This window comes from Physeter macrocephalus, chromosome 5, assembly GCF_002837175.3.
Source record: "Physeter macrocephalus isolate SW-GA chromosome 5, ASM283717v5, whole genome shotgun sequence".
NCBI classification, from domain to species: domain Eukaryota; kingdom Metazoa; phylum Chordata; class Mammalia; order Artiodactyla; family Physeteridae; genus Physeter; species Physeter macrocephalus.
In genome coordinates, this window is record NC_041218.1 from 75,437,754 (window position 1) to 75,464,849 (window position 27,096).

Below are 27,096 nucleotides of genomic sequence, written 5' to 3' on the forward strand. Positions count from 1 at the left end.
CAGTGCAGGAGGGTTCCCTTTTCTCCACACCTTCTCCAGCATTTATTGTTTGTAAATCTTTTAATGATGGCCATTCTGACCAGTATGAGGTGATATCTCATTGTGGTTTTGATATGCATTTCTCTAATGATTAGTGATGTTGAGCATCTTTTCATGTGTTTGTTGGCAATCTGTATATCTTCTTTGGAGAAATGTCTATTTAGGTCTTCTGCCCATTTTTGGATTGGGTTGCTTTTTTTTTTTGATATTGAGCTGTGTGAGCTTGTATATTTTGCAGATTAATCCTTTGTCAGTTGCTTCATTTGCAAATCTTTTCTCCCATTCTGAGGGTTGTCTTTTTGTCTTGTTTATGGTTTCCTTTGCTGTGCAAAAGCTTTTAAGTTTCATTAGGTCCCATTTGTTTATTTTTTATTTTATTTCCATTACTCTAGGAGATAGGTCAAAAAAGATCTAAAAAAAAAACGGTACTGATGAACCTAGTGGCAGGGCAGGAATAAAGACGCAGACATAGAGAACGGACTTGAGGACAAGGGGAAGGAGAAGCTGGGACAAAGTGAGAGAGTAGCATTGACATATATACACTACCAAATGTAAAATGGTTGGCTAGTGGGAAGCTGCTGCATAGCACAGAGAGATCAGCTAGATGCTTTGTGACGACCTAAAAGTGTGGGATAGGGAGGATGGGAGGGAGGCTCAAGAGGGAGGGGGATATGGGGATATATGTATACTTATAGCTTATTCACTTTGTTGTCAACAGAAACTAACACAACATTGTAAAGCAATTATACTCCAATAAAGATATAAAAAAACGATAAAAAATTTTAAAAAAGGAAAAGTCATGTAAGAACTAAAAATAAATAAATAAATCTAAATTGTAGCGAACTAAAAAAAAATTAAAAATTAAAAAAAATAAAAAGACTGTTTATTTGGCTCAATTAATTTTCTTTGCTCACTTTGTTTCCCAAGTACAGTATGACAAGAAGAACACAGTGTGCTTTACCTGGAAATTCACCATTGTTGTAATCAGATATTAAGGCGTGATCAGAAAATAAGCTTAGCAAAACACAGTTCTGAAAGAGCAGTTAGTTATTTGTTGAGGGGGGAAATTACACATAATTTTGGTGTAAATGAAGAGATCATGCACTTACCAAGGTAGGCCTAAATTGTTTTGGTTTCTTTTTATGAATTTATGAGTTTTATTATATAACTGTTAATTTCTATTAAGTGTAATTATTGATAGAGTTTAATTATTTACATATACGTTAAATAACTGGAGATAGTATAACATCAGTACAGCAATTATGAAGATTTCTTGTATGAAGTTATGACCATTGGTTTCCAAAACAGGAAGCATATGCCAATGTATTTGTATCATGTCTTCCTTCTCAAGTGCTAAAACCATTTCTGACTCATTGTGATAATTTATTCATGGAGAAGCATACTATTTGAAAGTGTATTTTACAGGTTTTTACAGAGGCTTAGGAAGTATTTAATTAATTACTAATTTCACTCTAGAGTTTAAATTTGTATTTGTTATAATCATCCTAATATAGGTAATATGTTATATGGTCTAACAAATCAGATTGAGGCAAAAATATCTCTGCATATTTGCAATGAAATGATAGTTTATATTGATAATTGCAACTTAAGACAAGCTAAGATCCTAAAGTATCATCTAAAGGAATAATACATTATGCTTAATATAATTTTAATAATAAATGAGGTTTTTTACTATTCTAATTTTTAAGAGCTGTTAATTCATATATGGTAGAAGCTCTAACTTCCTTATATTTGGTGAACTAAAAACCTTAGTCCTTCAAGCTGCTGGCTAACAGAAACTACTGCATCAGTTTTTTTACAGAGAAAACTAAGCAATAGTTAATTTAAAGATTTTCATCAGTAACAATAAAATCAGGGTCAGAGTAGGAATAAAATCTAACATTCTGGGAAAACATGCATTGTTCATGGAGTCTGGCTTTCCTCCTTCCATTCCATTTCTAGAATTTTATTAGCTCCAAATCTAAGCCCATAATGAAGCAAAGAAGTTATAAATTCATTAAAAAAACTCTGAGTTGGTGAGTTAGGCAACAAGAAATTTCATTTGGAGTGGGGGGTGGTGGGGGCACCACCACCCCCCACTGAAACTCAGAAGCATGCTTTTTTAGAAGCTGTTAGGGACGTAAAGAATGCTTTATATCGACTAAGTGATAAAAATTCACATCATCATGATATACTTGTTAATATTTTATTTCAGAAGAGTTACATTGTAAATAAGATGGCAAATTCTGAAAGAGTTGAAGAAATGCAAGAAAATTATCAGAGAAATAGGTAAGCTTTGCCTAAATTCTACAAAAACTGTTCTGCAACTTCAAATATACCTTACCCTTGTCTCAGCTGTAGCAAAAATGTTTATAGTTTTTTTCCAAAAATAGCAGGGCTGTTTGCATTTTGCTGGACTTCAACATAATCAGTGTTATAAGTGGTTTAATAGTAAATTTAGGAAGTGTAATAGCTACAGGAATTACTTATTTAGTATTTACTTCAGATATTTATTCTTCTGAATTTCTTATAGTTTACCAGCATATAGAGAGAAAATATTTGAATATCTATGTTTTAATTCTCCATGAATCCTTCATTCCATGTGGTACATAACAAAATATTGGATTCTGATTATTTTTTCAGTAAATAGGTGTCTATGTGTGTGTTTGTATGTGTGTTATAAAATTTCCTACACCTATAATTCATTAATTTAGAGATTTTAAATGGAAATGATTTAAAATCTTTAATTTCCACTTTTACCATAATAATTGTGTTACATTTTGATGTATAAACTGTAAAATGGTAGTGAACCCCTCTAGATCACTAGTTATTTAATATTCCTGAAACAAAATTTATCAATACAAGATAACTTACTAGGTCTTAAGCTTTAAAATCCACATTTGGGTAGGGAGAAGGGGTTGTAGCCTTTATAATCTTGAAGGAATATTTTTTTGTCATCTATGAATCATCTCAGAGAAAGCTGGCCCAATGCATAAGTAAATTATTAACTTCAGATGGAATAAAATTAAGTGACTTGTCATTTATCAAAGCCGCCAGAACAATATGTTATAAAGCTGAACAAAAGACTTGGAAGTTCATCCTTCTGTGACATCTCTCTTAGAAAATTTAATCTGATCCCCTCCACCCTTCTTTTAAAGTTTCATAATCTTATATGTATGTGTGTGTGTGTGTATGTGTGTCATTGACTACAGATTTCTCTGAAATCATGGACAAAAATTTACATTCTTCATCTGGAACTGCTTGAAATGTGAGCTAAGAAATGAAATTTTCAATGGGGGACAAAATCCTCAGTACATTTGTTTAATGTGTATTTAATAGAACTTCTTACATTTAAAGCTCTCAGTTGCTCTTGAGTAATTTGTTACAAAGGGTTCGAAAATTCTAATCTACCACCTCATACCCATTAGGAAGGCTACTATTAAAAAAATAGTAATAATAAAATAAAACAGAAAATATGAAGTGTTGTTGAGGATATAGAGAAATTGGAACACTTATGCGTAGTTGGTGGGAATGTAAAATGATGCAGCTACTATGGAAAACAGTACAGTGATTCCTCAAGAAATTAAAAATAGAATTACCACATGATTCAGCTTTTCTACTCTTGGATACAAAAGAATTGAAAACAAGGACTTAGAGAGATATTTGTATACCCATATTAATAGCAGCATTATTCACAATAGCCAAAAAGTAGAAGAAACCTAAGTGTTCATCGCTGGTGAATGAATGAACAAAGTGTGGGATATATATATATATATATATATATATATATACACACACACACACACACAATGGAATAGTATTCAGCCTTAAAAAGGAGGAAAATTCTGACATGTGCTACAACATGGATAAAACTTGAAGACATTATGCTAAGCGAGATAAGCCCTTCAGAAAAAAACAAAATACTGTATGATTCCACTAAAATGAAGTACCTATAGTAGTCAGATTCCTAGAGACAGAAAGTACAATGGTGATTGCCAGTGGCTACGGGGGAGGAGTTATTTAATGGGTATAGAGTTTCAGTTTGGCAAGATGAGAGTTCTATGGGTGGGTGATGGTGATGGTAGCACAACGGTGTGATTGTACTTAATACCACTGAACTACACACTTAAAAATAGTTAAGATGGTAAGTTCTATGTTATGTCTTTTATCACAATTTTAAAAAAAAATTCTTCTCCAGATGTGTGTCTTCAGTTGTTACCTAAATAATGTAGAGACAACCAGTGATGACTTAAACTTTCCCAGTGATTATACTAAAAATCTTTGTACTGTCTATCAAGTTTGCTTGTAAAATGTCAGTGTTGATATAAACTTGTTACCAACGAGTGAAATTTGACACTTCAACACAGTTTTAATTAGAAAATTTTGCAAATTATATTCACATGATAATCTTTCCATTGTAAACATTTGTTTTCCAGAAAACTGCAAGAACTGCCCAAAGTAAGACAGCAAGTTGTTGGACCTATTGAGATAGTAAGTGAAATTAGTTAGAAAGTATGTCTATGTATCAGAAAATTTTTGAGAATTGTCAGGAGTGCATAGAATGATTGTTTTTGTTTGATAATTTACATCTATTTGGGGAAAAGGGGAATTTTAAGAAAAGAATTCATTAAACTATTATTTCCAATAGGAAAAAATCAATATGTATAAATAACCCATAAGTTCCACAATAAGAGATAAGAAAAATAACACAATATCCATACAATGATCCAATTTTGCCCAAAAAAGCGTGTATATGTGTGTGCAGGCAAGTGTGTGTGTGTGCTGCATAAATGTTATCAGAGGTTATTTCTCAGTAGTGGGGAATTATGAGTGACTCTTGCTATTGTATGTTTACATTTCAGTATTTTCCAATGATAATACATTGAAATGAGTTGCTTTTATTATTTTTTAAATGTTATAAATCCTTTTTAAATAAAAAAAATTACATAAATATTTTATAAATCCTATGCATCAAAAAGTGTGGCAGCACAATTCTTTGGGACCATGTTCAAGGAACATTTTCAGACGTGTTCCTAAAACATCACCTCCACCAACCCTAATCTCTATGCCAGCCTGGTTGTCATTGTCATTAAAAATACATAGGCAGCAGTGCCTGTTTTTTCAAAAGTCAAAAATTTAAAAACCTGGAAAGTAGCAGAACATGACAAGCTTTATCAAGGAGATAACACACTATTCTAGGGGAAGGTGGAGGAGCAGATACCTTCTTATCATCTGTAGTACTGAGTACAATGCTATGGCAGTTACTCCATAAATATTTATTAGCTATTGCATGAGTGAATGGAAAAACAAGAAATTTTCTCAATATCCATTCATAAAATATGTACTGTTCCTTTTGCTGCTATTCAAATCTAATTTTATTTCAATACCTTATATGTTTTATCTTGACCTCTCTCAGTAAGATAACTAATCCACTTTTTCAAGTTTTGTTCATGTTTTGGTTTTGGAATAGTGCTGTAGGGACCCATTATAGCATAGCATACAAAGCGTTCACTATTTGACTTTCAGGCATTCCTTTCTCATTCCAAACAGCCTTAAAATTATCATAGACCCTTGTTTACAGGATAGATGTTGTCCTGGATACAAAAAGTTGAGGAATTTAAAATAAGAATGAAAAATATGATTCATTACATTTGGTGAACTAATTTTTACTAGATAGTTACTGTTCTCTGCACTTAGTTGTGTCATTGCTGTTACGTTGATACACCTAGGGAACTGAAAATTTGAAGATCAACTTTCATAAGGCAAGATATTCCATTAAGCCAAGATATTGTCATTACAGACTTTTCAGATATCATAATTTATTTCAGAATCAACCAAATGGAAGGAAGTTTCTGATTTATATGTACATCTGACCTGACTTGTGTCACAGATCTACAATTTGTACTGATTTTTCTACCTTATTTTTCAATAGTTTCTCCAAAGTACATTGTAAATCCTTAAGATCAGGGGCTTTTTTTACTTTATATATAAATATTATCCATGATTTTATACATTTATTTGGCCTCTTAATTTGTAAAATAACATTTACTTGATGGCAAAAACTGTAGGTTGGTTTTTGGTGTTTGTTTTTAACAGCTATCATGCTACCATGTTTTACTTGTTTTCCTCAGTTTCGCTTTGCTGATGGACTGGACATCACACTCATGATCCTAGGATTACTAGCATCACTAGTAAATGGGGCCTATCTTCCTGTAATGTCACTTATTTTAGGAGAAATGAGTGACAGCTTTATCAGTGGATGTCTAGTCAAAACCAACACAAGTGAGTACAATATTTACTTTTCTATATTGCTAGGGACTCAAAAGCGTTAAATAAAACAAACATTAAACTCATAATACAGATTATTTTCTTGTCAAACAATATCTATATAATATTTAAGTCATTTATTCTTCTGTATTGCCAGGGACCAAAGAACCAAAATCTGTATTTGTCAAAATTCTTCAAAGAAACAGAACCAATACAATGTGTGTGTGTGTGTGTGTCTGTGTGTGTGTTTATGTAGAGAGAGAGGGAGAGAGAGAGAGAGAGTTTTATTTTAAGAAATTGGTTCGCACAATTATGGAAGCTGGCAAGTCCAAAATCTGTAAGGTGAGTTGGCAGGCTGGAGACCATCTGTGCCCTATTTGACTTTAAATACTAATTCATACCCTCTTATTTTCCACCCAAAGCCTAATTTTTCAAATGCCCCAGTCTTGTTTAAGTGAATAAATCCATAGCTTCCATCTTCCATGTGAGGATATCCTGTCTACACAGTTATTAATTTTTTGATATTTTAATGATAGAAGGTAAAGATGCCACTTTGTTTGTTAAACAAATGGAACTGCCAATTCATTGAGCAGATATTTATTGATTGCCAAATATGTCTCTCTCTTTCTCTCTTTCTGAATGAGTGAGTTAAGAAAGGGAAGGAGGGAGGGAGGGAAGGAGGGCAGGAGGGAGAAAGAATAAACCTAGCAACCTAAGGCAGTCTGTTTAGGAGTACTCCTTTGGTTAGGTCTGCTCTGTAATTGATTACTTTGTCAGCTTTAGATAGGATAGTCAATACATACCTGACTGATATTACTGAATTTTAATTTTGTTTTTGTTTAAGGCTTCTCCATGTTTCTCAAGTTTCATTGTGTGTTTTTTCAAATGTAATGAACACATAAAGAGGTTGATAAAGATTTAGATAAATGTATGGATAGTATTGGTATAACATATTATTAAAGAGAAGTGGAGATATTAAGGCATATGTCCTCAACCTTCTAACATTTGTTTTCTAAAGAATAATAGAGGAGGATATTTTTGCTCCTACAATTGAAAATATGAATAATAACTATCATATTGATCAGAGGCCCATTTTTATGTCAGCACCGAACTTTTGCTCATTCTATGTCTATTAATATAATCTCCAAAATGACATTATGCCATTTTTATGCGACTGTAGGAACCACTTTTAGAAACAATATGTATTCTCTTTATTAACTCAGTTAAATTTCATTAAAACTTTCTACTCAGTTTTAATACTTCTATGTCAATTCTGATATTTGTAATAAGCTGCTTTAAAAATGCTTCCTACCACAATTCCAAAAATGGAATAAAGGAAAAATGATTGTTTGCACATAAATAAAGATCATAGACATCATCATATGTGATGATACTGTGGTTATGTAAGATATGAAGAGCATGTTGTCTGCAATTTATTACAAATGTTTATTATGGCCATTTAAGAAAGAAAATTATGATAGTTGATATCAACCACTGTTTTGTGCTTCTGGTAAAATTACAACCTTGGTATACTAATTAATGTATGATGTAGTTTTTGCTAGAATATATATAGAAAAGTTTACATGGCAAACTGGTAAGCCAAGGATTATTTAAATACCATTTTATGATGTTGCTATCCTTGTTATACCCAACAAATTTCGATGAGCTTCTTTTAAATTTTTCCTGTGACTCCTACCTCTACAACTTTCATTTGTGTTCTTACTTTTCTTGGACTTTCTAAATTACTCCCTGGAGTATTTCAAACTGAATTCTAAATGCATAATTTTGACAGGAAAGGAAAATTCTATTACAATTACTTACATACCTGTTACCTGAAATCAGAGATGTCCTAAAGAATTCTTACCACATATGAGCTACATGGTTAATATTTCCTTACAATTTTTCACGTTGCATGTGTGCTTCTTGAGACCAGAGATAACAATTTCAAATTTTAGGTTAAAGAATAGAAAATAAGATGATCATTAACCAGTGTGTAGTCATTAAGTCCATTTTCTTGAGAAGGGACTATATTTGGTTTGGAGGGCTATGTATAAAAGACATCATGGCCAATTATAAATTTATTAACTTCCTTTATAATTTAAAAAACTTTTTTACAGCAAATTATCGGAACTGTACTCAGTCTCAAGAAAAAGTGAATGAAGATATGATTGTGTAAGTCCAAATGAAATGTTAATATCATATTCATTGCATGCTGCTTTATTCAATATTTATAAGGAAGAAAACTGAAATGTTTGTCTGATCATTAATATTACATATTAATGAGTAAAGCAAACATGTCCTCTTCTTTCATTTGGTATAGAAAATATAATTGCACAATTATAATTGTGTAACTATAATTTTTTCTCCTACTTGAAAGGTATATAAGTTCATATGCTTTCAGTTTTGACAAAATTGTCATCAATAGAAATGTTGTTTTGGGATTTGCATTTTTATATAAATTTTGTTTCCTAGAACTGAAGGTACATAACCTAGAGGTTAAATGACTACTTTTTCCTTTTTAAAATTTTTTTCTTACAGAACTTACAGAAAAATGCCACTTCTGTAAATTTTAAAAGCTAAGAAGATGTGTGCAACAAATAGTAAAATAAAAAAATAAATAAAAAGAGTAAAGTTTTATTCAGGCTAATTTTGGAGACTAATTATTCAGACTATTATAGTAAAGTTGTACTCAGACTAAAAATTGTAAAGTCTGAAATAGATAATTTATAGGGACGTTTCGTTTTTATAGGCTTGTGTATTAAGCAATATGCTTTCCTCTGTCACATGTGTTGAGTTTGTTAGAGAAATGCAACCTTACTGAGTATATTCGCTGGATTTCAGTAGTGTCTCAATGAAACTAACAGAGTTTTATCAGACCTAAGTGATCTCTTATTCTTTTCCCCCCAAAATGAAGCCTCCACCCTACACAACCCCAAGAGACATCCATCACATTGTAATGACACCCTCTGGGCCATAATTCTTGACCTTCCACACTGTTAGCCACAGCCTCATGTGACTACTTAATCTTCAATTAATTAAAATTAGATAAAATTTAAAATTCAGTTTCTCATTCTCAGTCACTTGCCAAGTGCTCAAGTCACACATGGCTGGCTGCCATATTGTACAGCACAAATATGGAACATTTTCTTCATCACAGAACATTCTATTGGACAGTGCTGCTCTGGACTACAGTGTGAATAATGCCGCCTCAAGTTGTGCTTTGCTGTAGTCTCAACTTTCTTTGAGGGAAAGCTGCTATTTTTTAGCACTTTTTACATAAAGTTATTTATGTTGCATCTTTTAAAAATTCCTGATTAGGATCCAGGCACTGCCTTCTACTGATTTCTCGTTTTACAATATTAAAGCAGGGTTCTGATGTTACAATCATTAAGTATGAGTTTCTTAAAAAAGTTTGGAACTTTTAAAAATAGGGGCCTCTATCTTAAAAACAGACAATAAAAGGGAGGATAAGATATGTCTATGTAATCTATGTATGGTTATTAAGAGATTACTAAACTTATAAGGAAACATTCTTAACATTTATAATGTTGTATTTGTTATGTTATTGTTTCTCAAACCAGTGTACTGTTTTGGAAATATTTGAGGTATATGGTGAAGAAGGGTTCCATAGTCAAAATGATTCAGAAAACAGTGTATATGACAGCCTCCTTGAATACATTTAGGACAGATAAGCATTCTTAAGGCTCAATTTAATCAAAGTTTTCCAAACCTGTTTGACTATGGAAACTAAACATCCTGCTGAGCTAATGTTTTGATGAACACATTTCTGGGAAACCTTGTTTTATATAACTTCTTATGTAAGTTATATAAGGTGGGGATAAGATAACACCTCTTACATCTATAATAATCAAGAACTGAAAAATTTTATTTTACCTATTTTCCAAAGACAATGACTCATGGTTTTATGTAATTTTAATGTTTTAATATTGTCTGTGCCTTTGTCTTACTTATCAGACAATTATTCTGAAAATAAGATTCCTCCTTTGCAATCAATCCCCATTTCCACCCCCAGCCCCAAGCAACTTCTTATCTGCTGTCTTTAAAGATTTGCATTTTTTAGATATTACATGTGCTTGGAAACATACATGTAGGGTTTTGCACCTCGCTTCTTTTATTAAGTGTAATGATTTCGAGGTTCATCCATGTTATGATGTGTATCAGTAGTTTATTCCTTTTTATTGCTTAATAGTAATCCATTGCAAGTATATATCATGTTTTGTTTATCTGTTCACCAGATGATGGACTTCTGGAGTGTTTCCATTTTTTTGCTATTTAAAAATAACGAATCTATGAACACTGATATATAAATCTTTGAGTGGACATATGTTTTTATTTCTCCTGGGTAGATACCTAGGAGTAGAATTGCTGGGTCATATGGTAAGTTTATGTTTATCTTTTTAAGAAACTGCCAAACTGTTTTCCAAAGTGGATATATCATTTTACTTTCCCACCACAATGTGTAAGTGTTCCAGTTTCTCCACATCTTCACCAACACTTGTTCTTGTCTTTTTTATTATAGCCATTGTGTAGGTATGACGTGGTATCGTATTGTGACTTTAATTTTCATTTCCCTAATGAGTGTATTTTTATTTACTTTTTAAGCATTCATATATTTCTTTGGTGAAGCGCATATTCAAATATTTTGCCTATTTTATTGTGTTGTTTGTCTTAATGTTGAATTCTGAAAGTTCTTTGTAAATTCTAGATACAAGTTCTTTGTCAGATATATGATTGGCATATATTTTCTCCTAATGTGTGGCTAGTCTTTTCATTTTCTTAAAGATTTCTTTTGAAACAGAAAAGTTTTAAATTTTGATTAGGTACAGTTTACCTGTTTTTCTTTTATGGATTTTCCTTTTCGATTTAAGAATTCTTTGCATAGGATGGTGAAGATTCTCTTCTACATTTTCTTCTAGAAATTTCAACATTTTAGCTCAGACACTTAGGTCTGTGATCCACTTTGAGTTCATTTTTGTGACTGTTGTGAGGTAAGGGCCTCACTTCTTTTTTGCACTTCTTTTTTTCATTTGTCCCAAGACTGTTTCCTGAAAAAACTATTTTTTCTACATTGAATTGCCTGGGCACCTTTGCTAAAAATCAAATGCCCATAAAAGTAAGGGCTAGCTTCTGTTCTCTCATTTTTGTTGCATTTATTGACAGTCTGTCTTTATGCTGGTATCACACTGCCTTGAGTACTATAGTTTTAGAGTTTAAATAAATAAATAAATAAATTTTTAAAAATCAGGAAATGAAAGTCCTCCAACTTCAATCTTCTTTTTTAGACATTTCATTTCCACATATACTTCTACATGTATTTTGGGATTACTCTTCAAATTCTGCAAAATAGCCTGCTGGGATTTTGACAGGGATTAATTGAATCTATAGATTAATTTGGGCAGATTGTCATCTTAACAACATTGAGTCTTCCAATTCATTTATTCAGATCTTCTTTAATTTCTGCCAACAATATTTTGTAGTTTTTGGTGTACAAGTCTTTATTTTCTCCTTTGCATTTGATCTTTTAACCCACTTTTCTCTTACAATATCACAAACATTTTCCCCACAACATTAAAAAAAGTTCAATAAGATTTCTATTAAACCTATAGTGTTCTATACTGTCCTTGAACAGTCCCTCTTATTAGAAAACAGTCAATTCTCATTATTGTAATAATTATGTTCTATTAAAGTCATCATGAACACTGAATTAGCAAATACTGAACCATTGCTTCCTGGTTTCTGTGAACCTCCAGTCACAACATTTTCATCAATCGATTATCATTGAACTCACGGTCAACAGCACTGTAACTCATGTCTGAATGACGCTGATCTAACACATGTATTTTCATTTGCCATAGGGCACATCACAGCTTCCTTGGACTTAGGAACACTAGACAGCACTTCAGCATGCTTCTTCTTGAGAGTCGTTTTAAACAGTGAAAACATCAACAAAAAGTACAAAAATTAGAAAAACTTGCCACTACCTAGATCACAAAAATGAAACTTGTTTACAGTATGAGGGCACAAACAAAAAAGCAGAGTGTTGCCTTGTTCAGCCTGAGCTGGGAGTACCTGTGTTGGGTGACTCAAAATTTTTGCCACTCTACACATGTCCATAAATAACAATGAAAACAACAAAAATTGATTTTTGGATTACAAATAAATTTCATTGAGCAGGCACATTTGCCAACACAGAATCTGGGAATAATGAGACTCAAGTGTATGGTCCTCTGTGCTTTTCTTGGTACTTTACTCTCCTGGATTTCCAACTACCTCATTGGCCACTTCTCAGCTTTCTTTACTGGCTCTTTGCCTTCATCTTAAACTCTACCATGTTTGGAGAGTCCCTGAGCTCAGTCCTTTGTCCTCTTTTTTATCTATACTTTATTCTGTGTCTCTGTGGATGATCTCAGCCAATACTTTGTTTTAATTGCCACCTATAAGCTGGTGACTTTCAAATTTCCATCTCCAGCCTATACCCCTCTCCAGCACTTCAGACTCTCATTTTCAACTTCTTACTTGATATCCACTTTGATGTTTAATATGCATGTCAGACTTATGTCTAAATCAAAACACTTGGTATCTCCTGCAAATCTGTCCCTGTCTCAGTCTCCCACATCTGTAAATGGCACCCCATTCACTTAATTGCTGAAGACAAAATCTAAGGAGTTATCCTTACTTTCTTCCCTTCCTGCATTCCTCACATCCATTACATTGGCAATTCTTTTGTTGTTGTATTTCCAAAATATATCTAGAATCTGTCTACTTCTTTGCAATCAGCTTCTACCATCTACATCCAAGCCTCCATCCTTCTCACCTTGACCACTGCAATAACCTACTAACTAAACTGTCTGTTTTGCTTTTTTGTAACCTCCATCCATTCTCCACAGAGGACCCAGAGTAATATTTTTTTAAGTTGAATAGATAAGAACATTCTACGCTTAAATGGTCTTCTGTTTCTCTTGGAAGAAAACATGTACAATGCACCATAGCTAAGAGCCCTATGATATGCCAAATTCTCCAGCCTCATAATTTCATAACTCTTTGGACTTCTTTTCTTCTGGGAACATGCTAAGCTCTTTCCTGCCTCTGACCTTGTTACTTGCTGTTCTCTGTCCCTGGAATGCTCTTCTTCTTGCTTTTTTATGGCTGGCTCCATTTCTCCTTTTGGATCCCAGCCATAATATCATTTCCTCAAAGAAATTTTTCTTAATCACTCTTTTTATCTTCACTAGCTCTCCCAACTCACCTTTACCCACCAGTTACTCCATGACCTATCACCCTGTTTACTTTCCTCATAGAACAACCTGAAATTCCTTTTCTTTGTGTGTTGTCTGTCTCCTCCCACAGGAATGTAAACGCTTCATGAATAGGGACTTCTTATCTTGCTCTTGACTGTATTAATTTCTAGAACTTCATACTAGTGGGCACCCCATATAGGTTTATTAAATGATTACATTTCTTTTTTTTTTAACTGAAGTAACATTGGTTTATAACATTATATAAGTTTCATTATAATGAAACATTATAATTCAACTTCTGTATATACTACAGCATACTCACCACCAAAAGTTTAGTTTCCATTCATCACCACATAGTTGACCCCCTTCACCCATTTCACCCTCTTCCCATTCCCTTCCCCTCTGGTAGTCACTACTCTGTTCTCTGTATCTGTGTGTTAGTTTTTTTTGTTTTGCTTTGTTTGTTCATTTATTTTGCTTTTTAAAAATATTCCAGGGCTTCCCTGGTGGCGCAGTGGTTGCGCGTCCGCCTGCCGATTCAGGGGGAAAGTGTTTTGAGGGCTTCCCTGGTGGCGCAGTGGTTGCGCGTCCGCCTGCCGATGCAGGGGAACCGGGTTCGCGCCCCGGTCTGGGAGGATCCCACATGCCTCGGAGCGGCTGGGCCCGTGAGCCATGGCCGCTGGGCCTGTGCGTCCGGAGCCTGTGCTCCGCAACGGGAGAGGCCACAACAGAGGGAGGCCCGCATACCACAAAAAAAAAAAGAAAAAAAAAAAAAAAAAATTCCACATATGAGTGAAATCATGCAGTATTTGTCTATCTACATCTGACTTATTTTACTTAGCATAATATCCTCAAGGTCCATCCATGTTGCTGCAGATGGAAAGATGTTTTCTTTTTTATGGCTGAGTAGTATTCCACTGTGTGTGTGTGTGTGTGTGTGTGTGTGTGTGTGTGTGTACCACATCTTCTTTAGCCATTCATCCATCGGTGGGCACTCAGATTGTTTTCATATCTTGGCTATTGTAAATAATGCTGTAACGAATGTAGAGGTGCCTATGTTTTTCAAATTAGTGGGTTTGACTTCTTCAGATAAATACCCAGATTGGAATAGCTGGATCATATGATAGTTCTATTCTTAATTTTTTGAGGAATCTCCATACTGTTTTCCATAGTGGTTTCACCAATTTAAATTCCCACCAACAGTGCACAAGGGTTCCCTTTTCTCCACATCCTCGCCAACACTTGTTATTTCTTGTCTTTGTATAATAGCCATTCTGATGGAAGTGAGGTGATATCTCATTGCGGTTTTGATTTACATTTCCCTGATGATTAGTGACGTTGAACATCTTTTCATGTGTCTCTTGGCCATCTGCATGCAATCTCTGGGAAAATGTCTACTCAGATCCTCTGCCTATTTTTTACTTGGGTTGTTTGTTTTTTTGTTGTTGATTTTTATGAATTCTTTATATATTTTGGATGTTAACCCTTTATTGGATATATGACTTGCAGATATCTTCCTCCATTCAGTAGGTCATCTTTTCATTTTGTTGATAATTTCCTTTGTTGTGCAAAACTTTTTAGTTTGGTGTAGTCCCATTTGTTTATTTTAAAGGTTGTCTGTTTCTAAGAATTTATCCATTTCTTCTAGGTTGTCCAATTTGTTGGCAAATAGCTGTTCGTTATATTCTCTTATAATCCTTTGTATTTCTGTGGTATCTTGTGATTTCTCCTCTTTTGTTTCTGATTTTGTTTATCTGAGCCTTCTCTTTTTTCTTAGTGAGTCTAGCTAAAGGTCTGTCAATTTTATCTTTTCAAAGAACTAGCTCTTAGTTTCATTGATCTCTTCCATTGTCTTTTTAGTCTCTATTTCATTTATTTCTGCTCTGATTTTTATTATTTGCTTCCTTCTACTGACTTTGGGCTTCATTTGTTTTCTTTTTCTAGTTTCTTTAGGTGTTAAGCTAGATTGTTTATTTGAGATTTTTCTTGTTTATAGGCCTGCTATAAACTTCCCCTTAGTACCCCTTAGTATCGCATTTGCTGCATCCCATAGATTTTAGTATGAAATGACTACATTTCTTATCTGGTCTCCTACTGGTAGCTATTTAGAATGTTTTCAGTTTTATGTATTATAATTAATGCTATAATGAGCAATCATTTAGATTAATCTTTGTACATATTTCCTTAGGGTAAATTCCTTAAGTTGAAATTTGGATTTAAGTATATGTATTTAAAGAATTTTATAAAATGCTTTTGACTACTATCATTTCTTTACCCTCCTTTTCCACATACAGCTATCATAATTACATCAATGTAACATTTTCAAATGAAAGTATTAAAAATATGGACAGAAGCTATAAGTAGCGAATATATTTTGAAATGCTAATCTTTGCTAATAATATAAGAGAGACGTACTCTAAATGTCTTACAAGGGTAACCTAGATTCCCACATCAGCATACTTCAGTCTTTCTCACGGTGGTTTATTTTTAGTTATCTTATAGGCTTTAGCCCAAATTCTCTTAATCAAATATTATGACAGATTTCATTTTTTTGGTAACAAGGGAAAAAAGTTGTGCTTCAGTCTCACTAAAATTTCCAATAATCTTTTTTTCAGGTTGATCCTGTATTATGTTGGAATAGGAGTTACTGCCTTGGTTTTTGGCTACATACAGATTTCCTTTTGGGTTATGACTGCAGTTCGACAGACCAAGAGAATTTGAAAACAGTTTTTTCATTCAATTTTGTCTCAGGACATCAGCTGGTTTGACAGTTGTGACATCGGTGAAGTTAATACTCGCACGACTGAGTAAGAGGATGGATGTGCAGTTTATCAACTTTGTTCTCATATATGATGTATAAATAACTTAACTGCATTTATTTTCTTGTTTCAGTGACATCAACAAAATCAATGATGGTATTGGAGACAAGGTTGCTGTGTTGTTTCAAAACATGTCTACTTTTTCTGTTGGCCTGGTGATTGGTTTGGTGAAGGGCTGGAAACTCACCCTGGTGACTCTGTCCACATCACCTCTTATAATTGCTTCAGCAGCCATGTTTTCTAGGGTAGGCAAAATGACTAATGTAGTGTCAACTGGAAGCAGGAATGTGAACTAGATATTTTACTGGGTTTGTATAAAAAAGAAGGCATTTCTATTTTTTTTCTGTGTCCCAAAATAGGAAGAAATATTAACTACCTTTCTATCTTCAAGTTATTTGGCTACAGTGAGGTTTGGTTTTAACACCTTACTAACATTTTATAACATTCCACTTCATTTAGAACCTAATGCAGTTTCAAATAATAGCATGGATAAAGCTTTATGTTGTTATACATTGAATGCTGGGAAAGCCTTGTGTTGTCTAAATTCCCAGATAAATGTGTTTCAATTCATTTCACTAGAACAGAATGAGAAAATCCTAAAACAGTAAACACCTGAGCTATTATGACTATTTTATGTCAGCCATTTCAAGTTTATATTTTTATAAGCCTCTGAATTACCATTTAAAATGTCTGCTAATGTATATTTTTATGTAGTATGTAAATGTTTCAATTTTTTTAAACAAACTTTGTATTTACATTTAAATTATATTTTTAGCACTTGTTATACTATATTAATCTTAATCTCTTTACAAGATATTAATCTATTTACAGCCTGGTTTTGAAACCAATGCTCTTTGTGCAAGGCAAAATATATATATATCTCTGCCAATATAGTTCTACCAATGTGTATACCCATTTCCTAGATTGGAGGCACAGTGTATTCTTAAGAGATGGAGTTTTATTTTGTTTGGGGGTTTTTTTGGAGTTTAAAATTTTTCAAAGCCAGTTGTTCTTTATGGAAGTCAAAGCCATAAAACTCGCTGAGTTTATTTGCTAGCAACATACAAATTCAACCAAACAAGAATTTTCAGCAATAAAAATATTCTGTGTTTGAATAATTCCTTCACAATAGACTTGGGTGTATAGACAGCAGATCTTTATTTAGTGTGACTTCTAGTGTTGACCTTGTAACACTTGTCAAAATCTTCATCCCCAGCTTATTTGAAATGAGGACCCCTCAGTAGGAAGATTACCCACAGTATGTTCCTAAAATCAGAGCCTTAACTGCCCAAGAAGTGAAGTGGACAATGAGTTTTGAAAGAACAGCAATGGGGAGGCTTCCCTGGTGGCGCAGTGGTTGAGAGTCCGCCTGCCGATGCAGGGCACGCGGGTTCGTGCCCGGGTCCGGGAAGATCCCACGTGCCGCGGAGCGGCTGGGCCCGTGAGCCATGGCCACTGAGCCTGCGCGTCCAGAGCCTGTGTTCCGCAACGGGAAAGGCCACAACAGTGAGAGGCCCGCGTACCGAAAAAAAAAAAAAAAATATATATATATATATATATATATATATATATATATATATATATACCTACTCCTACTTCCTTATTTTTCTCTAAGTCTTTGATTGAAATTCTTTTTTTCAAAGCTCTTTATTTTAAAAAAATTTTGTTACTTAATTACCATTATTGGAATAGTATTGTCTTCTATCATTTTTCTTAACATAGATAGAGCATTTTAATTCCATTTTGCAACTACATTTGGGTTGGCTTCCTGAAGACTTAAGCACCGATTTTGTCGTTACATTGTATGGGTTTTAAACAAGTATTTTTTAAATGAACATTTGAAACAAAGGCTTTTTTGTTAAATTGAAAAATAAATAATTACCCCCCCCAAAAGTCCACCCGCTTTAAATAAACAAAGCACAGATTCTTCCAAAGAAAGAACAGATGTGAATTCTAGAGTAAAAGTGCAGGTGGGAGATGAGGTACTCTCACTGGGGGTCCCTGATTTGTCACCTCCTTTAGAGAATTTTTCTTTGCTTGGCCCTTTGAAGGTTTTACATTAGTTTGTTTACAGAGTCTCTTTCTTTACAAATGAGGAGATCAAAGTGAAAGAATCCAAGGGGGTATTCCCATGTTTTGGGAAAATGTAAGCAAAGATAGGTGAGAGTTTCTCAATAGGATTACTGTTGTCATTTTGGGAAGGTAATTTTTTGTGAGGTTTCTCTCATCTTGCAGGTCCCTGGGACACTAAATGCTGGTAACAACCCCCAGTTATTGAGAAAATTGTAAAAGTACTCCCCCTAAGTTGAAATGTCCCTGTGAGATCCACCGCTAGAAAAAGAGGCTTTCTAGTGGTGAAATCCTATTCGTGGGAGTCGCTAAGAAGTCTGCCAATTGTTTTAGTTTGGAGTCTATTTTGCAACAATGTTACATATATTCTAAGAAAGAACTTCCTTAAATAGCTCACAGGGATATCTGGCAAGATTTCATTCAACTGTTGCAAGTTAGAAGATATAACTTTCACTAACTTGGTAGTCATGAAATTCACATAAATTATTTTGGTTGAAAATATGAAAAAAAGGTTCCTGTGGCTAGTTAATAATCTTTAAGTACTCAAGTTAGATCTCCTCCTTATATAGCGAGATGATTAGCGTTTTTCTCCAAAATTATGTAGCTTATTATACACATACATGAAACAAACATAATTAGATCTAAATTTGTTTTTAAGTGCCAAAGAATATTTTCCTGTTTATAATTATAACATTACATTTCTGAAGATAGGTAAATCATATTCTTATCCTAGTTTTATGGAATTTTTTCCCCATACTTTCCAATAGATTCTGAAAGGTCTGAATCTCAGAATTAAGTCTGGAGAGACAGTAGCCTTGGTTGGCCCCAACAGCAGTGGGAAGAGTACAGCAGTCCAACTTCTGCAGAGGTTATATGATCCTGATGACGGCTTTGTAAGTGCACCTAGCAAGATCACACGCAGTCCACACAATGAGATTTGGAAATTCCACCTATTACAGAGAGCTTACAGCTGTGTCAACTTTTAATTTTTAACAGTGGAACTGGGAGAGAAACCATATTGTTTTCTTTCCTGCATATTCATTCATTCAACAAATATTTATTGCACACCTACAAAGTGCCAGACCTTCTTCTAGGTGCTGGGAATACATTGGTGAACAAAGCATAAAAACCTCTCTTCCCTCATCAAGTTTACATTCTAATATGTAGAGACAGACAATAAATAAAATAAGTAAATTATATAATATGTTAGAAGATAATAAATGCTATAGAGAAAAATAAAATAGTAATTTGTAGTATGCAGAACTTATCAAGAATTTCAGTTTCTCAAAACATCCCAAAAGAATAATATCTGTAGAAAATATACTCGCTCATTTTTTTCTGTCATCCATATGTTGCACTTAACTTTCTCACCCTTGTAAAGAGCACAGAGAACAAGACTATGATAGTCACAGAAGCATAATTCTTAATGCTTCTATTCAGTTTTTCAACTGTTATTTTTAAAAGAAAATCTACTCTTCTAAAACTTAAATTTGATTTCTTAAGTCTTCATTTGGAGTATACTAGACTCATGTATCCATGCTAATACTGAATAAATAAATTACTGGATTAGCATTCCTTACATAAAGCTGTTGCGTAGAATATCCATGCCCAGACAGAATACCAGTTGGTGTGAAATACCAGAGTTATAATTATCAAACCTTGGCTTCTGTCATTGGAATATGTTGGGATAATAGGTAATGGTACTATCTATGGAGAAGACAATGTTCATTTAATATTATTTATAGCAGTGAATAGAGTGCACTTTTACCTTTTGCAGAGGAGTGGACTGTTGAAGGGAAGGAAGGATGTTTCCTAGAAAAAAAATGCAAAGGTCACATCAGTCTTAAAATAACAAAACTGCAGTTTTTTACATGTGTTTACATGATAATATTTGTGGCTCCTAGAGTATATATCCTCATAATACCTAATTTGTGGATGGTAGAGTAAAGATATTCAGGTAGTTTGGCCAAATTTTAAGTCATTTTTTTTAGATTTTATTAATTCCCAACTACCAGAAAAAGTCTATTGGCATTATACATGCTATAAATATTTTATCAAAATATAGTCAGTCATTGTTTCCTGAAATAACCTGCTTCTCAGCTTATGTTCTGGAGTAGTAAAAAGGACTCTAACCCAATGCAGTGAAAGGCATCACAACGTGATTCATTCCTTTGGATTCACAGATCACGGTGGATGGTAACGACATCAGAACTTTAAATGTGCAGCATTATCGAGAACATTTTGGAGTGGCCAGCCAAGAGCCTGTTTTGTTTGGGACCACCATTAATAACAATATTCGATATGGACGAGATGGCGTGACTGATGAAGACATTGAGAAAGCAGCAAAGGAAGCAAATGCTTATGATTTTATAATGGAGTTCCCCATAGTAAGTACACTATGTAGCCTATATCCTTAGCTTAAGTGTAAAGCACTGAAATACTCCAAAATAAGTTAAATAACAATAACATCTACAGAGTAGAGGGAGTGTGATTAATCTTTGCATTGTCCTAGGTGACACATCTGAAAATGAGAGAGCGTGATAACAACCAAAAGAAGAAATACATCCTTGAAAGGTCCAATTTTTAATCTGTTTAGTTCTTACTAGTTCTCACTGCAAATGGAAAAGAAAAAAATAAGGGCTATGTTAAAATATAACAAAGAAATATGAAACAAAATCATCAGTGCAAGCTAAGGGATAGCATGTATCTGCAAAAATGTTGGTTTGCAGCGCCATCTTGTGGCTAAGTGTGGGAATGTCACACCCAGTGTTCAGATCGGTTCTGTGATAAGGCAAAGGAAAAATACCATTGAATTTAGAAGTACATGGAGCTAATATTGGACAAGACATGTGAAATGATAGTTGGAAAGAGATACAGTAAACTATAATTTTGGGTATTAGGACATATAGGATCCTAATGGCTATTTAAAATTGATAGAGAGCTCTAAAAATATTTCTATTTCTCAAAGTATTTGTTCATCAGCATCCTCTGAAATTGCTGTGGAGAGCACCTCGTGAAATATGAAAGGATGAGATTTGAAATTAAAAACACAAATAAAATTCCAACATCCCAGAAGGCAACCATAACAAAAAAAGTTTGTTTTAATGGATATATTTTACAAACTACACTCCATAGGTCATAATAATTTTGTTCTCTTTTGTTTATTTCATAAAAACTTATGTTTGCCATTCATTACCACCTATCCCCATTATTTAGGGTCATAATTAGGACAGAAAACATTAAAGGCTTGAGGTCATTCTTTGCCGTGTGGTTTGGGAAAACACAGACTTCCTTTCTTTGACCTTTTGACACTTTCAGTGACTTCCTTTCCTCAAAACACCAACAATATTCAGTTTCCCACCTGGAATTAGAAAGTTTTCTGGTGCCTCTTAAGTCATTCCCTATAAGTTATGACTTGCTTTTACTAAAAGTCCAATATTTACACAAAGATGTCCCTTGCTATAAATCTAATAGTAAATCCTAAAGATATAATCCAAAGAACAAATTAAAGATGCTGGGTTATTATGATAGAAACTAAATTCCACAGCCATGGTTAACCAGGGAAATAAGAATAAGCATAATAATAAATAAAAGTTACAGAAGTGGTTAATTCGTATAGGTGAAAATTTAGGGAAAGCTATACTCAGAAATAAATACCATTACTCCTTCTATGATATACACATTTTTTTTTTTTTCGGTACGCGGGCTTCTCACTGCTGTGGCCTCTCCCGTTGCGAAACACAGGCTCTGGACGCGCAGGCTCAGCGGCCATGGCTCACGGGCCCTGCCGCTCCGCGGCATGTGGGATCCTCCCGCACCGGGGCACGAACCCGTGTCTCCTGCATCAGCAGGCGGACTCCCAACCACTGCGCCACCAGGGAAGCCCCACACATATTTTTGAATTAATATATTAGGATTAACTGATACTTGCTAGCCTTTTCCCATAAACAGCCATAAAACTGGCCAAAATATATGAGACATAGTACAATTGTTTCCAAGCACTGGATAAGAGGTATCACAAAACTGTGATTCCTGAGAGAAAGGAAACTCATTAAGAAAGTCCATGAATTTTCAGCATGCTTCCTGGGAACAAATTTCTGACCATATCTCTGTAAAATGGAATCCAGAGAGAACATGGCAGTCCCACTGAGCTAAAATGCAGAGATAGAATTTCAGGGCAGCTTAAGCAACTGGAGAGGCAAAATGAGAGAGCTGTGGACATGAGGTAGGGGGCAGAAGTCCATGTAGGCATCCCTTGGGAATCCTTCTCTGAGGATAAGATTACCCGTGGCTTACCAGAAAGCAGCTGCTACAAAGCCGAGAGTAGAGCAGAGAAAGTAGAAGTCAAGCAGTATAGTGGAGATGTTGAAAACACAACCCAGCCAGAGTGGAGAGGTCACATTAACACCATTTTTAATACCTCAGGCATATAGCTGAGACACCAAAAAAAGTCACACCTTAGGGGTAAAGACCACACCTTAGAGTAAGGCTGACTCTAGACCTGCTCTAACAAATCCTAAAACCAAGCCATGACGAGATCCCTAAAGGAGATAGAACTTGGATGTTGGGTCCTGCCAAGTTTTGAGACTTTCTGTAGATTAACCCCAACAAAGCATAAAACCAAGATTACATAGTTCAAGATGATCAGTCAATATTTGAATTGCCTATGAGGATAAAAATCAACATTTTCTTCGGAAGAAAACAGAATTCAGAGTCTCTTCAACATTCATGCACAGAATTCAGTATATATTCTACAATACCTAGATGTGCAAAGAAACAGGAAACTATGATCCATAGGCAAAACAAAAAAACTAAATGTTTACGCACTTAAGAAAAACTTCAAAATGCAAGAAGAAAAACTGGTACATCTGAAAGGAGAAAGAGACAAATCCACATTTTTAGCTGAAGGCTTTAGTACTTGATAGAAAAAGCAGGCAAAAAATCACTAAGGATATAGATGACCTGAACAATACTATCAACCAACTAGATCTAATTGATATTTACAGAACACTCCACCCAATAACAGCAGAAAACATTTCTCTCAAGTGCACATGGACTGTTCACTGAGCTAAACAATATTCTTTTTCTTTTTTAACATCTTTTTTGTAGTATAATTGCTTTACAATGGTGTGTTAGTTTCTGCTTTATAACAAAGTGAATCAAGTGTACATATACATATATCCCCATATCTCCTCCATCTTGCGTCTCCCTCCCACCCCTCTAGGTGGACACAAAGCACGGAGCTGATCTCCCTGTGCTATGCGGCTGCTTCCCACTAGCTATCGATTTTACCATTGGAAGAAAAAACTAATAAATTCAAAGGAAATATGTAAAGTATGTTCTTGGGCCATAATAGAATTAAAATGTAGAAATTGATAACAGAAATATATCTGGAAAATCCACAAATATTTGAAAATTAAAGAACCTACTTCTACATAACCTATGGCTCAAAGAGGAAGTTTCGAGGAAAATTAAAAACTATTTTGAAGTAAATGAAAATGCAAGATATCAGTATTTGTGGAATACAGTTGATCCTTGAACAACATGAGTTTCAACTGTATGTGTTCACTTATACATGGATTATTTTTTCAATAAATACATACTTTGGTACTACACGACCCACAGCTGGATGAATTCAAGGATGCGGACACAGAGGACCAACTGTAAAGTTATACTTGGTTTTTGACTGCACGGGGGTTGGTGCCCCTAACACCTACATTGTTCAAGCGTCAACATACAGTTAAAGCCCTGCTTTAAGAGAAACTTACAGCATTATGTGTTTACTTTTTAGAAAAGAAAAAGATATAAAATCTGTAAACTAAGTTTCCACCTTGAGAAACTAGAGTAAGAAGAGCAAATCAAACCCAAAGCAAGTACAAGAGAAATAATAAAGACTAGAGCAGAAATCAGTGAAATCAAAAACAGAAAAACATTAGAAACAGTCATTGAAACCAAAAGCTGTTTCCTTAAAAGATCAATAAAATCAGTAAAACTGTAGGAAGCCTGATGAAAAACAAAAAAGAGAAGAGAAATTACCAATATTGGGGATCAAAGAAGGTACATCACTATTAATCCCGAAGACATTAAAAGGTTAATACAGGAATACTATGAACAAAGATATGCCTATAAATTTGCTAACTTAGATGAAGTTCTATTCCTTGAAAGACACAAAATACCAAGACTCACTCAAAGAGAAGTAAATAGGTAACTTTAGTAAGACCTATAACTATGAAAAAATAAACTAGATCTCTAAATAGTAGCAACAACTACAAATAAAATTAAAATTAAAAGTGGCATTCACAATAGCATCAAAAAATATAAAGTAGAATAATGAAAGATCTGTAAATCTTCTATGTAAAAAAGATAGAACATTGCTGAGAGAAATTAAAGAATACCTAAATAGAGAGGAGCTTCAAGATGGCGGAAAAGTCACGGAGAGCAACTTCCTCTCCACAAATACATCAGAAATACATCTACACGTGGAACTGCTCCTACAGAACACCTACTGAATACTGGCAGAAGACCTCAGACATCCCAAAAGGCAAGAAACTCCCCACCTACCTGGGTAGGGCAAAAGAAAAAAGAAAAAAACAGAGACAAAAGAATAGGGATGGACCTGCACCAGTGGGAGGGAGCTGTGAAGGTGGAAAGGTTTCCACACACTAGAAGCCCCTTCACGGGCGGAGACTGCGGGTGGCGGAGGGGGGAAGCTTTGGAGCCACGGAGGAGAGCGCAGTAACAGGGTGCGGAGGGCAAAGCAGAGAGATTCCCGCACAGAGGATCCGTGCCGACCAGCACTCACCAGCCCGAGAGGATTGTCTGCTCACCCACCGGGGTGGGCGGGGGCTGGGAGGTGAGGCTCGGGCTTCGTCGGAAGCCGGGAGAGGACTGGGGTTGGCTGCATGAACACGACCTGAAGGGGTTAGTGCACCACAGCTAGCCGGGAGGGAGTCCAGGAAAAGTCTGGAGCTGCCGAGGAGGCAAAAGACTTGTTCTTGCCTCTTTGTTTCCTGGTGCGTGAGGGGAGGGGATTCAGAGCACTGCTTAAAGGAGCTCCAGAGACTGGCACAAGCCACGGCTATCAGTGCGGACCCCAGAGACAGGCATGAGTTGCTAAGGCTGTGGCTGCCGCCACCAAGAAGCCTGTGTGCGAGCACAGGTCACTATCCACACCTCACCTCCCGGGAGCCTGTGCAGCCCGCCACTGCCAGGGTCCCGAGATCCAGGGACAACTTCCCCGGGAGAACACACGGCGCGCCTCAGGCTGGTGCAACGTCATGCCGGCCTCTGCCGCCGCAGACTCGCCCCGCACTTCGTGCCCCGCCCCCACCCCAGCCTGAGTGAGCCAGAGCCGCTGCCGAATCAGCTGCTCCTTTAACCCCGTCGTGTCTGAGCGGGAACAGACACCCTCAGGCGACCTACACACAGAGGTGGGGCCAAATCCAAAGCTGAACCCCAGGAGCTGTGCGAACAAAGAAGAAAAAGGGAAATTTCTCCCAGCAGCCTCAGGAGCCGCGGATTAAATCTCCACAATCAACTTGATGTACCCTGCATCGGTGGAAAACCTGAATAGACAACGAATCATCCCAAATTGAGGAGGTGGACTTTGGGAGCAAAGATATATATATATTTTTTCCCTTTTCCTCCTTTTGTGAGTGTGTATGTGTATGCTTCTGTGTGTATTTTGTCTGTACAGCTTTGCTTTTACCATTGGTCCTAGGGTTCTGTCTGTCCGTTCTTTGATTTTTTTTTTTTTACTTTTTAAAATTTTTTTCTTACTAATTATTTTTTCTGTTTTATTTTAATAACTTTATTTTATTTTATCTTCTTTCCTTCTTTCTTTCTATTTTTTCTCCCTTTTATTCTGAGCTGTGTGGATGAAAGGCTCTTGGTGCTCCAGCCACACATCAGGGCTGTGCCTCTGAGGTGGGAGAGCCAAGTTCAGGACACTGGTCCACAAGAGACCTCCCAGCTCCACGTAATATCAAATGGCAAAAATCTCCCAGAGATCTCCATCTCAACACCAAGACCCAGCTTCACTCAACGACCAGCAAGCTACAGTGCAGGACACCCTATGCCCTATGCCAAACAACTAGCAAGACAGGAACACACCCCATCGATTAGTAGAGAGGTTGCCTAAAATCATAATAAGGCCACAGACACCCCAAAACACACCACCAGACGTGGACCTGCCTACCAGAAAGACAAGATCCAGCCTCATCCACCAGAACACAGGCAATAGTCCCCTCCACCAGGAAGCCTACACAACCCACTGAACCAACCTTAGCCACTGGGGACAGACACCAAAACCAACGGGAACTATGAACCTGCAGCCTGTGAAAAGGAGACCCCAAACACAGTAAGTTAAGCAAAATGAGAAGACAGGAAAACACACCACAGATGAAGGAGCAAGGCAAAAACCCGCCAGACCTAACAAATGAAGAGGAAATATGCAGTCTACCTGAAAAAGAATTCAGAGTAATGATAGCAAAGATCCAAAATCTTGGAAATAGAATAGAGAAAATACAAGAAATGTTTAACAAACACCTAGAAGAACTAAAGAGCAAACAAACAAAGATGAACAAGACAATAAATGAAATTAAAAATTCTCTAGAAGGGATCAATAGCAGAATAACTGAGGC

The 27,096-nt window shown here is 35.4% G+C and overlaps 1 protein-coding gene across 1 annotated transcript in view; it reads left to right on the forward strand.

The window, feature by feature from the left end:
• Window positions 1-2,275: 2,275 nt before the first annotated feature.
• Window positions 2,276-27,096, forward strand: part of ABCB5 (ATP binding cassette subfamily B member 5) — a 113,692-nt gene continuing 88,871 nt past the window's right edge. Inside the window, 8 exon segments of the mRNA XM_024131521.1 lie at window positions 2,276-2,328; window positions 4,476-4,530; window positions 6,171-6,321; window positions 8,424-8,478; window positions 16,181-16,372; window positions 16,458-16,629; window positions 19,222-19,347; window positions 20,638-20,839. Of these exon segments, the coding sequence (XP_023987289.1) occupies window positions 2,276-2,328; window positions 4,476-4,530; window positions 6,171-6,321; window positions 8,424-8,478; window positions 16,181-16,372; window positions 16,458-16,629; window positions 19,222-19,347; window positions 20,638-20,839 (1,006 nt within the window).